Raw genomic sequence first — 13,642 nt, forward strand, 5'->3', positions numbered from 1 at the left:
TGATGATATTTTAACCGTGAGACATTATCGACAAAATTGCGAGTATAACAATAAGTACGCACCGTTTTTAATTCAAATGAGCTTATATCATATTGCGATAATGCCCGATATGGCTCTCGATGCAGCCCCTGTTCATGGACTTATCGAGTGGTGGCGTCTGGAGACGCACACCTTTTATCTTTCTTCGGAGAGATGACAGGTATTAACTAATTCAAATAATTTTTTTTTTGTATTTCTTACTGACAAGTCAAATAAACTATAGTTACGCTGGAGGATTTGAGTTGTTTATAGGATTTGCCTATTTCGGGGGATCCAGTAATGGAAATTACAGACTCGACGAGTTGTATGAGTTGCTAGGCTTCCGAGATCATGAAATTAAGGGGTTAATAAAAAAGAGGGGAAAGGATGCCAATAAGAAAACGTTAGACGTACTTGTGTTGAAAAAGAAGTTCTGTGAGCACTTTCAAACATTGCCTAAACGTTAGACGTACTTCCGAGATTATGACATTATCGCGCTCTCTTCTTTTCCTAATTGATTTAGTTACATAGAGGTATATATAGTCTTAAGTTGTACTTCAACTGAAATGGTAGAATAGTGCAATTTTAATTGGAGTTCCTAATGTCATGCAGAAAATTGGGCCAATAGAAAAAGTGGAAATATACCAGAAGAATTCACTCAAAAATTGTGGTCAAGAAGGTAATTTAACATCATTATTTTCAATGTTTGATGTTTTTGCCCTCTTTACAACTAATGACGAGTAGGTGAGTCATTGTTACTAAAATTTTCAATTTTATCTTTTTTCAATTTTACCAGGGAAAGGGAGCAGCTCTGAAGAATATTTGTCACGGTATGACTTTCTATATTGTTTGTTTCCATGTATCTATTTTTTCTATTGTTATTGAACTATTATTTTCCCATATATTCTAATTCTAATAAAATGTCTAATTTGGAATATTTTTCTCAGTGGGTTACCCAGTTGGAGAAGAATTTTTTTTTTTTTTTTTTTTCATTTTCGGTGATACTGATCCTAAGATCAATTATAAATTTATAATTCTATGAGGGCAATTGATTTAATTATCATTGTACTTAATTGTACGACAGTATGAATAATGATTCAATAGTGGTAAAATTGTTTTTCATCAAGCAGGTAGATGATTCTGTGAAGGTCAAAATTTGTATCTGATGGTGTGAGGTTAGCACTTTATGTGCTAGACTGTTATGGCATACAAATTTGATGTACGGTAATACTTACCAGTTACCACTATCTCTTGAGATGGTGAAGGAGAGACTTGAAAAGGTGCATAATAGATATATTAACACTGTTGTGCTCTGTATTTGATATATCTGTAACACATGCTTTCTATGGTAAAAATAGGTTGTTTATTTTCGCATAATGTTTTATATTTGATTTCATGTGTAGTTAAATAGAGCTGTTAGTGATCCAATTAGGTGTGGTGGTTTGATTATTAATAGAAACACTATTTCGTGAGACAACGAGTACAATTGACCTACTGAAAAGTCAGACCGGGTTACTAGGATTGTACCATTATGTTGATAGTATTTTATAGTACAGTACCAAAATATTTATTTAGATCTTCAAAAATAACACATTGGCTTGGAGCTGACCAGTACCAGATGAACAAGTTTTGGCTTTGAAAAATCAGTGTAAAAATATTTCTTTGATGGTAAAGGGAACTGGTGGGGGGTAATGCGCCTTTTTTTTATTCCAAAATTAAAAAAATAAATAATAAAGGGAAATTAGTCTCAAATTTCTCCAAGTCATGTTTGCTCCTAATTGCAGAATCTAACAACTTCAGCACATGTTATCAGGATTAATATTAATTGAATTAGCAAGAGCACCAATAAGACTCCTCCTTGAACAATAATGCAGAAAGTAGCAGCTCAGCAGTTCTTCAAGATCTGGAGAAGAGGTACCATATTTAAATAAAGTTATGTACCCTTAATAGCATCCTACAAAGTGTTCTTCTACATACAACTGGAAGCAAGTACTGTTTAGATTTGCATAAAAAATATGCAGTGCCTCTGTTTGATCCAAAAATAGTTGCTTAATAATTATACTTAAAATATGCTTCATTAAGTGAATAAAAGGGTTTTTGTATTTACAAGCGAATATCTTATACATTCAATTAATGGAATACTACTGAATTTTTCTTACGTTGAGTCTCAATTAGAAGAGAAACTTTTTCTGACCCTGTTAGTTGTAATGTAAGGATTAGTTGTTATTATGGTTAATTCATTAGGTCTTTGAAGAAACTTTATGACGAACTGCGGAATTAATTGATTAGTTATATATTGGCCAGATGTCTCTTATTCTAGCTTTCAGATTATTGAATTAATGCTTAATTTGTATAGGAGGTTTAAATGATGAGGTATAAAAAATGAAGAGGACATACAAAGTCAAGGTGAGAGAGAGGGTACTTTCAAGTTCTACGTTAGTTCATCTAACATATATTTCCAACTGTTGTTATTTATTTTTCAGGAATTAAGTGATTTTTGTTGTTATTTATCATAAATTGAATGATTTTTCATACAACCAACCTCAACCTAATCAAAATATACATACTTCTAGACACATTAATTTAGTGTGCTTCTAAGAAACTTGGGTTGTTAGTAACTAATTTAGTAAACTTCTAATTTGTTAAGTGATTTGTGTTGTTGTTCTTAAAAAATGAATATGCTTTTAATTCATGAAGTAAAAACAAAGAGTAATAATTTTTAATTCATACTTTCAGTCCCAAAGACGGAGGTACCGAATTGGGGGAGGGCTTCTGGAGGCTGTCGTAAGCTCAGCGCACCTGCTCACAATGACCGTGGAAAGGATTTCGTCGGTTTTTCACTTTCACTATATTGGTGAAGTTCTTCAATTCTCTGTAAGTTATAATCATTGATAAAACAAGGCTTTGATATAAACTCAGAGTTCCATAATATTTGCGAAGGATGACATACACTCTTTCGGGCTATTTAAAAAGGCACCAAACCTTGAAAGCAAAAATGACTATATTATCCCCCTGATTTTGTCATCTCAGACCCAACGAAATATTTTATACCGACATCATACAAGCTTGAGTTTATAAACTGACTATATTGCTCCTGATTTTGTCACCTCGGACCCAACCAAATATGTTATGCCTACAACATAGAAGCTTGAAGCCAACATAGGAATATTCTTAATTTGTTTAGTTTCAGCTTGATTATTTTGATTTGGAGAAAATACAGAACACATTAATGGTAGAGCTGAAATTGTCCCATTTAATTGAATATATCTTTTCATCAGATTAGTTTGAAGGTATTATTTGCAAATAAAATTTGTCTTAGGATATAGTATAATTCCATGAGTGCCACACATTCTAACCTGGCTTGGTTTTTAAAAAACTTAAACTATTGAGTGTTTTTTTGCAAATATTTGGCATAATTTTGAGAGAACTTTGAATTAGTTATTGAATTGTTTGAAATTTAATTATGACTTGTGTTGATTCTGGTTGCTGCGATGCTTCCTGACGGAGCCTTCACAGTTGTGCGAAAATCAGCATGATGCATGAAAGGTATAGTGAAGCAATAAGAAAGCTGTTATTTCTATAATGCAAGTGCTAAATACAGTCCAAACTCCAAAGTGTGAATTTGTAGGTGATATTTAGGTAGAGGAAATTAACAAAATAGTATTGTTATGGAATTGTTCAAGGATACCGTAGATTTGATTTATTTGGTCAGAGAAAAATTCTATTGTCTTTTTTTTCTCTGTGATGAGAAAAAATGCATTAATTTGGTAGAACGAATAAAGATTGCTATTTTGTTCTTAGTGATTAGAAAAGATGTATTCAACTGATGTAAGTAGAGATCTAGAATTAAGCATTAAGCATGGAACTATCAATCGGTTTGTACATTAGACTCTTCATTGTATCTTATATATGTTGTAGTTGTAAGTTGTGCTGTAAATGCATATCGCATTCTAAGGATAAAAATATTTTAACAGAGCAGTTTTGGCTTAAGATAGTGCACGGACTATAGAATCAAAACAATACCAGATATGGTTACTGGCTTAGTGCGCTGCATGAAATAAAAACTGCTATCTTAATATATTTACCCGATTTTAACCCTACTCTACATTCTTATCGGGCTTCAACAGAGAACACATTTTTTTTTTCTCTTTTTGATTCTTTTCTTTTCGTCCTTGACTTGGATTTGAATCTGGCATATATAATTTAGAGAAATTTAGTTATATCCCCATCAAAACTTGTCTTTTTTTATATTTCCCCATCACAATTCAAAATTTAGTTATATCCCCGTCAAAACTCTACTATTTTATTTATATCCCCATTTCATCATTTAACTATTTAAAATTTAAAATTAATATTATTAAAAAACTTGAAAAGATGATTTTGCCCCTAAATAATCAGGTGCTAGTCCCTTCCTTTTCTTTCTCTTCACGCTAATTTCCTTCCCGCTGAACCTTCATTTTTTTTTCTTTTTCCCACGTTTGTTCCGATGCTCCCTCTCCCTCATTTTTTCTCTACCTAATTCAATTAATCTGATCTACGGTATGAAACTTTTATCAGTTTTTTTTTTAATTCAGCAATAAATTATTCTATTCCACTGTTAGATATGAACTTTTTCTTTCTTTTTTTTTTTAAGAAAAATCCATTTGTTGCTTTCTTGTTGCAATTTTGAGTTGTTTTGCTTACCATTGGACATCTCAACTGGGTTCTCCTCTCAATCCTTTTCTTTCTTCTCCCTCTCACAAAAATTGTATATGATGGACGAAGATTCAAACAATATTGATCCGTTTTCTTTGTTAATGCACATAGGAAATTGAATAGAGTGGGTAGTTGTTGTATTTTTTTTTTTTCTTTTCAAGCTTTTTTCATTTTTTTCTACAATTACTATTCATGTAATGTCTTCACTGTGACGTTTTTTATTAAAACAATCAATAAGTATGAATGAAACGGCAAGCAACTGAATTATCTTAAATGGTGGTTATTGAGAGTAGCTAGTAAAGAGTTTCAAGTCTACTGTGTCGTACCAGTAAATATGCTCGGTCATACCAGTTAATTTTGAATCATTGGTACATACTGGTAAATAGAGAGAGAGATCTGTCAGAGGCATGGAAGAAATGTTACCATATGACCCACTGTCTTTTCGATATTCAAATTGTAAATAGCGGACTCCAAAGAAAGAAGCACGATACTTGACGAAGGGCAGAGAGGCAAGAAAAAGAAACGAAAGGATCAATGTGAAGAGAAATGGAAAAGAAACGGAAGGGTAGAGAGGCAGGAAAAAAGAAAAGGAATGGTTAGCACCTGATTATTTAGGGGCAAAATCGTCTTTTCAAGTTTTTTAATAATATTAATTTTAAATTTTAAATAGTTAAATGATGAAATGGGGATATAAATAAAAAAGTATAGTTTTGATGGGATATAACTAAATTTTGAATTGTGATGGGGAAATATAAAAAAAGACAAGTTTTGATGGGGTTATAACTAAATTTCTCTATAATTTATTATACTATGTGTTCATATCTTTGTGCAAATTGTTATAAGGTCTTTAATCAACTTTTATTTGGAGAATGTGAGACGCAGCAGAGGCTGCAGAGCGCGTCTTAATTGCTAGTTAATTAAAATCTCGGCTTTTTATCCTCGACAGCGGAGAAATGTTTGAGCACGCCATCCACCTTTGGATTTAAATGGCGTGAAGATCAATGAAACATTAGAAGTTCTATATAAAAGAAGGGCATTTATGTCTATTTTTCAAAAAAAAAAAAAAAAAAAAACATTAGAAGTTCTCTCTTTCCTGTTTCCTCCGCCCAAAATCTTTCAACAGGAAATTGTGCGGTACGGTGTCGCTATACATATCTTTCCTTGTGTCATTGCCGCGTATTGGAAATCAAGAATTAAGCCGAGTTAAACTTTGTATTTATTTAATGTATTGTTATCATTGACTATAAAGCCTGATTCCAAAGTAAAATACTATTTTATTTCTCCCTGATTTTGTCATACCTTTCACACCGGTTGATTTTCACACGGTTGAAGGTTGACCTTTCGTCAGTTGGTAAAAATGCACAGAGGTCAAATATTAATATATTTCTCAACGCTTATGTACCTTGACAAACGAAATTGTTAAATATTAAACACACACACACAAGCCACGAGGTTTACATCATCCGTGTGTATAGTCTTAAAGCTATTAAAAAGCTATTAAACACACACAAACACAACACACACACACACACACACACACACAAGCCACGAGGTTTACATCTATGTTCCATGAAGAGAAATAAAATACTATAAATTGTCTGTAAAGCTATTAAAAAGCTAATCATTGTTAATTAACAGTCTGAAAGTCTAAACTAAAGCTGCTACTTTAGCTCATAAAGAGTGACTCGTTTTGTAGTGGACTTTAACTTAGCACCAATTTGGCACGCTCTTGAGTTCAATCTGTTCAATAGCATCTGAATTGGCTGGTTGAGGTCGACTCAATTTGGCACACTTAGAATATATGTATATATATACATATGTACATATACATATACATATACACGCTAAGTTATGGCATCAAAATACACTATTTGAACTACAGACGCTATAGTGATAATAGCGGTCTGCTATAGCGCCCGCTATGCAACATGAGCTGTTTTTTTTTTTTTTTTTTCAATTTATATGGGTTTTAAAAAAAAGGCTCAAATTGGATTTTAACCGTGTTTTTTTTTTTTTTTTTTTTTTTGCAATTGACGTACTAAGCTTTATAAACTATTAATTGTTAAATGAGAGATCCATCAAACAAAATCAAATAAAGAAACTACAGCGTGCTATGCAACATGAGTTTTTTTTTTCTTTTCAATTTATATGGGCTTTAAATAAAGGCTCAGATTGAATATATTAAGATATTTCTTGAAGTAACTAAATAATACTTACTATATGGTAGTTTGAATATTTTGAATAGATTAAGATAGTTAATTATGTCATGATGTCTAGGTTATTTTGAAATTTAAATAGAAAGAAGATAGATTATGTCATGATGCTGAATATATTTTGAATAGAAAAAGATTGATAGTTTATAATATTAGTATTACTATGGATATTTTGAGTTGCAATTTGAATTTTGTATTGGTTCAATATGAATATTATAATTTTTTTAATCAATTTGATGTTATTTATTATTTTATGAGACTTAGATAATGTTGATATTTAGTACAAATATATGATATAATTTTTATAAAAATAAAAAAAACCCTATGTGACATAGCTTTCGCTATAGTTTTTTTTGTAGGATTCCCGCTGTGACGCGATAAACGTTATTTAGAACCTTGATATATATATATATGTATATATAAAGAACTTAAGTTTTCTCAACATTTTATATTATGTGATCAATAAAATTTTAGTAATTGCAAATTCACCTAAAATTACATAGGAATTATTTAGTATTTATTGTTATATTAATTTCAAAAGGGAACAAAAAGCAGACTCAAACTGATAGATCCTTGATTTAACTCAAATTTAAATAAGTTAAAATTTGAGATACCGAAATATTTTTGTGTTCCATCTGTTTACAGATCTTGCCAAAAAATTTAAATAAAAAGTGAACTCTATAATTTTTTTTAACTAATTAGTGTCGATTATTTTCTTACTTGTTTTCCTTGCCAAAACCAAATGCAGGATGCAGCTAATGAAAGTAGGGATACCGGAGGCCGGTTTTAATTCTCCTGTTTAACGAAAGCATAGAGGTCTGCGGTCCTCCCAGATGGGCTTGCAGTGAATTTACAATAAGAAATTAGCAGTCTCATGTTGAGCTAAATCTCCTAAAAAGGTACAAAACCAACAAATGAAGTTTTACAATCATGGCCTGTAATATCAAGATCGGCCCATTAAATTGGAATAGCAGATCTCTGTCAGAGTCAATCTAGTCAACACCGAGTCCCCATTTGTTGCTAAATTGTGGAGCTTATATTTGAATGATGTTGAAAATGTTGAGGAGGGGCTTAAGGCTTAAATGTTGAAGCTAATTCTTCTAAACAAGAAAAATATTTGCTAACCGAAGATTAATTTACATTTTACAAAGGAAGATAGCTGCCAAGCAATAATTAATAAAAATACAGTAAAATTATAAACTGACTAAAGAACTACAGTAATAAACTGACTAAAAGAAAGGCTAAGTCTGCAACCAAACCCCAATTTTATATTTGGATTGATGTTAAGAAAAATTCTATTCTCTGATGCAGTCAATCGTTTGACAACATTTATTTCCTTGCTAGCTATTTGGCGAGCAAATAATAAGATATGATGAGCAAATTAAAGGAAAAGATTATCTTTCCCATTACATTGGAATTAACATACAGAAACAAGAATAGAAAAGGAATAATATATATGACTGGCAAATAATGTAAATAGGAATATGTTCTCTTTCCCATTACATTGGATGATTGGAATACGAATCAACTTCTTTACACATGCATACAAACATAGTATCCATTTTTTATTCCATACCAGAAGTCGGCTCAAGCTTCTAATTCTAATCTAAAAGGCAAAAAAGGAAAGCGGAATATATTCGGCCATATTATCATATATGCAAGCTTCATTTTCTCAATCATAATCAAGAAGATTTTCCTCTCTGTATGCTCTGAATTAGTGACCTTGACGATGAAACGGTTCCAATAATTCCAATTATCATCCCAAAAATTATAATTAGTAAATTTAGCACCACCACAGACTTTGGCAACTGTCTCCGGCAGATCTTCAGGTAAAAAGCAGAGGGAAAAACCACTGAGATGCCAATACTTACTAAAGAACCTGTCAGGCTCAGGACATACTGGAAATATGGGGCAGAGAGAGCAAGTGCAAGTATTAGAAGCAACAGAATTGACCCAACACTTCCCCGAATGAGTGTGCGAGACCAGCGACCCATCGAGGGTGGGAGGTTTTGCTCCAGTTGAATAGCAAACGGTGCAAACTCGAGTGCATATTTGGTCATAGGGGTGAGAACAGTGGCCCATAGTGCGATTTTTGTGGCGATTTGATGAGGTGGCATGCTTAGGGTTATCTGGGAGCTGACAGATGGACCAAAGAGTTTTGCACCTGTGAAGGCTAGACATGTGTAGAGGATTGTGACAATTGTGAAGCTTGTGATTGAGACCTGTATAATTAAATCGGGGTGAAAGGTGTCAAGTTTGGATATTGTCTTGATAAATAGAAAAATACCACAAAAATGTTTTGGACTAAATAGTCAAGTATTTCATCAGTTTCCATATAAAAATGTTTTGTTAGTTGCTCTTTGCAAATTGAATACTGGGTATATCCACTTTGTCATTAGTTGTATTCTCCAAAAGAATTTGTAATGTTAATTTTATCCTGTTGGTATGTGTGTCTCTGTTTTTTTTCTTCTTTTTTTCCCTGAAAACACTCTACTGTGATTAATAGTCATAGATTAGGAATGCAAGTAATTGATATTATAATGGCAAATGATTAGGTTAAAAGTTACCTTGGTGAACTTGGAAGGGTCTTTCATGGCAGTGTATATATTAGGGAAAACAATATGCCCGGCATAACTAAAGGCATACAAGCCAGAAATTACAGGAATTTTTCGCAACTGAAGCACGGGAATGCTTTGGTTGGCACTGACACCACCAAAGGCTGCAGTCGACAGCACCATCGCAAATATGAGGAATGACATCAATATTCCGCCGAAAGAGAGAAAAGATATTGTAGAAAGATCTCTCAACCAAACACTAGGAAGTGCTACCAAAACCGCTATAACTGTTAGAAGTTGAGCAGTAGATATATGCAAATAAGGCAGGTTCATGTGCACTCCAGCAAACACCAACGGTAGGTTATCACTGAGAGAAATGGTGTATGACACGAGCGCAAAGAAGATTTCTAGGTAAATGAATGTGGAGGCCAGAACCCTACCTTTGGTTCCAAATGCTTGCTCTCCAAGGTCTTGGTAACTTTTCGAGCTGGAATCTTTGTCAAGGCATTTGCCTATGATGTGTGAAGTGTATGCACACATGATGCCTAGGCCTATTAGTAGGAATGCTGAGGCCCAACCTCCATTCTCTAGTGCATAAGGGGTCGAGAGTTGCCCAAGTCCTAAATGAAAAGAAAAAAATGTATTGACGAAATCAGGGGCAGTGGCATGAACAATGAAAGGGGGACCCCTATTTTTTTTAATTTTTTTTATATTTATGTATTATTTTCTATGTAATTTATGAACTATATAATTGACTTCATTTTTAGTATGGAAATTTTATATAATTCACCCCCATTGCACGTTTAACCCCCATAGTTTGAAAGTCTAGCTCCACTCCTCGATGAAATTGTTGTCAAATTTAACCTAGACACAAATCCACAATATGGCATAAATATAGATATAACTATTTTTGAATGATATTGTCCATTTGGGACACATTTCTCTGTAATTACTATGTCAGATATGTAAGCAAATGATATCTACCAAACATTCATGACTTATTTTCAACAGTATTTGTGTTATATATATTATCATTCTACCATTTATATTACCTAACTTTGTATTGCTAACAATGTTTCTGTGGTTATTTAATTTGTGTTTTATGTTATATATGCTATGTTATACCTATAAGCATTCCGATCATGTTGATCACAGAGTGAGTAAAAGAGCTGCTACGCTTGACATGATGCTCAGTTACAGCAATCGCAACCCGACTTGTATGATCTGTACACTTGCATTCCTTGTTCTCTTCCACACAAACAGAACACTTCGTACTGTACTTCTCTGCAAGACGGGCCTGTGCAAATCTGGCTCCATGTACCGACTCGCTCGCTACTTGATGATGGTTCAGTGTTAGACATGAATACCAATTATTACAACTATTTGTCCTGGTTGTAACAGCCATGTGCGTTTAAATATGGGTCTCTGAAAGTATATAAACTGAATTGTAGGAGGTTTATGAGGAAATGGATAAGCACGGTTCGGTATTTATAGTGTGCTAATGGAGTTACAAAACTAGAATAAATATTGAGGTGTGACGAGGATACCAATATTTGAGGAATATGAAGAGATCTTAGATGCGTATAGGCCAGTAGCATAAAGGAATTTTTTTTTACGGCCAGCAGGCCAAGAGTTATGAAAGGAATTAGGCAAGCAATTTGAGGGGAATGAAAACGATTCTTGTTGTCATCACTTGATCCTTTATTCCTTTGCATGTGTTTTTGGTTGCTTAGACGTGTACATTCTCTCTCACCGCGCGATCTATCCTCGAATAACCAAATTGATGTTTTATATATTCGACTAGCTTTCTTTGGTTCATTTTGTGAAGTGTCCCATTATACCTTAGAAAAGGATGCTTAGCAAACTAGCCATATCCTCTCCGACTAGTAAAAATATGCATTAATTAGCATTGACTCAAAAATAAGCAGTCAATTTGTTTTTAATTAAATTGTGAAATTTGGATTGTATATTTGTATCTTGTTTTTTCGGAGGTTGACCAAATTATACTGTTCAAAAGCTAATTAAGAAACTCAATATCTCACATGTCTGATATACTATAGTTTAGAATACTTTGTTTTTCCCAGTGGATTACAGGTCGCATTGGTGCTGTTTAAGTAAGGAGGAATTAAGCCTTAAGCCTTAAGGATTTTTTAATTTTTAACTTTTATAGCTGCTTAATTTTACTGAATACTAGTTTCTTAGCGAGGATTAAGATCACTTTCTTTATCCTCTTTTTATCTGGATCTTAATTCCTTGTCCGAACCTTAAGACACCTTTATTCCTTCTTTTAGCTTCCTTAACTTTCACCCATTAATTAAGACAACTCAACATCGGTTCTTTAACATGGATTAAGATTTAATCCTAGTTGTGTTGCCGAACAGCCTTATTGGTATAATCAAAGGCATATGCACATTTAACATATATGGTCAATTGATCACATTCATATTAAAAAAAAATATACATGTAAAATTGACCTCCATACATGAAAAATTTATATGATTACTCTTTATTCATGTTTGACCTACAGCTTGAAAATTTGACTCCGCCTGTAGTTATAACGAAATGAATCTTTTTTTTTCTTGATTTTATATTTTAAATTTGTTTAAAATCTTGTAATAGAATAACTTGGTGCAGAGAGTTCCTTCTAATTCAATGCTGAGGGACCATTTTCTGACGTTGTTAGATTATTCCAATGGAATCCGAATTTATTTTGCTCCTACAATTTGGGATTAATATGAATCCTAAACTTGTGTGTTCTATCTATTATACTTGTCGGATAACACTTGGACTGGTAGTTGCTCTTCCTTCACCGGTGGCATGTGTGCATGGAGTATCATTTTATAGTTCGATAAGTATTCTCTCTTTTGCCATTATGTACCCCCACATTCGTCCCCTTCCACCTAATTGAACGGAGAGATTTTAAATGTTGCAAACTAAAGTTGTATAATTTTGTATTTATAATAGAGATTAAACAATTTTCAGATATTTTAGTAGAAAGAGCAAATTTTATGTTAATATATATATAGAGATGGGCTACGGTGCATTGCAATGTATAGTCTCTTTTGTACATTGGACTATAAATCACCGGATTCAAAGTCCAAATAACCGATCCAAACCGTTAATTTTTTTTTTCATATTAATATGTATTTTGAGACGAAATTTTATATTTTTTGGAAAAATTTTACTATTTTTTTAGATTTATTGAAAATCACTGTATTTTTATGGTCCAGATTTGTCTGAAAACAACGATTTTCAATAAATCTAAAAAAATAGTAATTTTTTTTTTAAAATGTAAAATTTGGTCTCCAAACACATATTAATATGGAGAATAAGATGAATAGTTTGGATCGGTCATTTGAACTTTGAATTCGGTGATTTATAGTCTAATGTACAAAAGAGACTATACGTTGCACTGCACCATAGCCCATCTGTGTGTGTGTGTGTGTGTGTGTGTCTATATATATATATATATATAGTAAGGCTAAATGCATAGGCATTTTTGTACATTAGACTATAAATCACCAGATTCAAAACCCAAATAACTGATCCAAACTGTTCATCTTGTTCTCCATTTTAATATGTACTTGGAGGGTTATAATCGGGAGCGGATCCAAGTAAGAGGACCGGTTAAGGAGGCGATTTCAAGGCGACAAGATCTTGCAAGGAAGAACAAAGGGGAGTTTGAACATGCTCAACGGCGACATAGAAGGAACTGGTGGAACTCCAGATGCTTTGGAGTTCCAATTCCAGGAGTATGAGGCAGCTTATGGTGGAGTTCAGGCGGAGCCGCTGCAGCATGCAGAGATTATTTGAATTGTTGTCCAAAATTTAAAAAAAAAAAAAAAAAAACTTAAAATCACAAAACTTAATCAGCAAGGTTACTGATCAAAACTGAAAGGAAATAAAACTCATGTACAAAATTATTTAAATATAAAACATAACGATTATTCTAATTAAAACACCGCCTTCTGCCACAGCCTGAATCAAATTAATTATATTTCTTTCTTCTTTTAATCCCATCTTACATGTTGGAACCTTGCTTGATAATGCTTCCATATCAGTCCCAGTGAATTGCACCAATCCTTGTATTATTTTCTTGAACTTACTTGACTTGTGACCGTGTGATTGGTCTATCTGAAATTTGTAAAGGATCTGATCCGT

At 32.9% G+C, this 13,642-nt stretch overlaps 1 protein-coding gene and 1 long non-coding RNA gene across 3 annotated transcripts; one reads left to right on the forward strand and one right to left on the reverse strand.

Annotated features, from left to right (window-relative positions):
- Positions 1–586: 586 nt before the first annotated feature.
- On the forward strand, positions 587–2,844 carry LOC144550580 (uncharacterized). 2 transcript variants are annotated; one of them, XR_013510506.1, is made up of 4 exons: positions 587–697; positions 815–1,366; positions 1,832–1,932; positions 2,755–2,844. It is a non-coding gene; the product is annotated as an uncharacterized LOC144550580 (long non-coding RNA). The 2 variants fall into 2 exon arrangements; XR_013510505.1 differs by having other exon boundaries at positions 602–1,366.
- Positions 2,845–8,367: 5,523 nt separating this feature from the next.
- On the reverse strand, positions 8,368–10,950 carry LOC144545562 (Transmembrane amino acid transporter family protein). The gene is made up of 3 exons (XM_078294137.1): positions 10,607–10,950; positions 9,494–10,101; positions 8,368–9,148 (listed from the first exon to the last, which is right to left on the reverse strand). Exons 1-3 carry the CDS (start codon positions 10,884–10,886, stop codon positions 8,609–8,611), a joined length of 1,428 nt encoding a protein of 475 aa, XP_078150263.1. The 5' UTR covers positions 10,887–10,950; the 3' UTR covers positions 8,368–8,608.
- Positions 10,951–13,642: the final 2,692 nt, after the last annotated feature.

Source organism: Carex rostrata, chromosome 2 (genome assembly GCF_964058835.1).
Source record: "Carex rostrata chromosome 2, lpCarRost1.2, whole genome shotgun sequence".
NCBI lineage: Eukaryota > Viridiplantae > Streptophyta > Magnoliopsida > Poales > Cyperaceae > Carex > Carex rostrata.

What these genes read in the sequence shown, in the direction of transcription:
- LOC144545562 (XM_078294137.1), bottom strand. Translation starts at nt 10,886, where the DNA reads ATGGCTGTTACAACCAGGACAAATAGTTGTAATAATTGGTATTCATGT. An exon ending in CATGATCGGAATGCTTATAG is followed by an intron (nt 10,102 to 10,606) that starts GTATAACATAGC and finishes CTTTTCATTTAG; the next exon opens with GACTTGGGCAACTCTCGACC. An exon ending in ACCCTTCCAAGTTCACCAAG is followed by an intron (nt 9,149 to 9,493) that starts GTAACTTTTAAC and finishes TTAATTATACAG; the next exon opens with GTCTCAATCACAAGCTTCAC.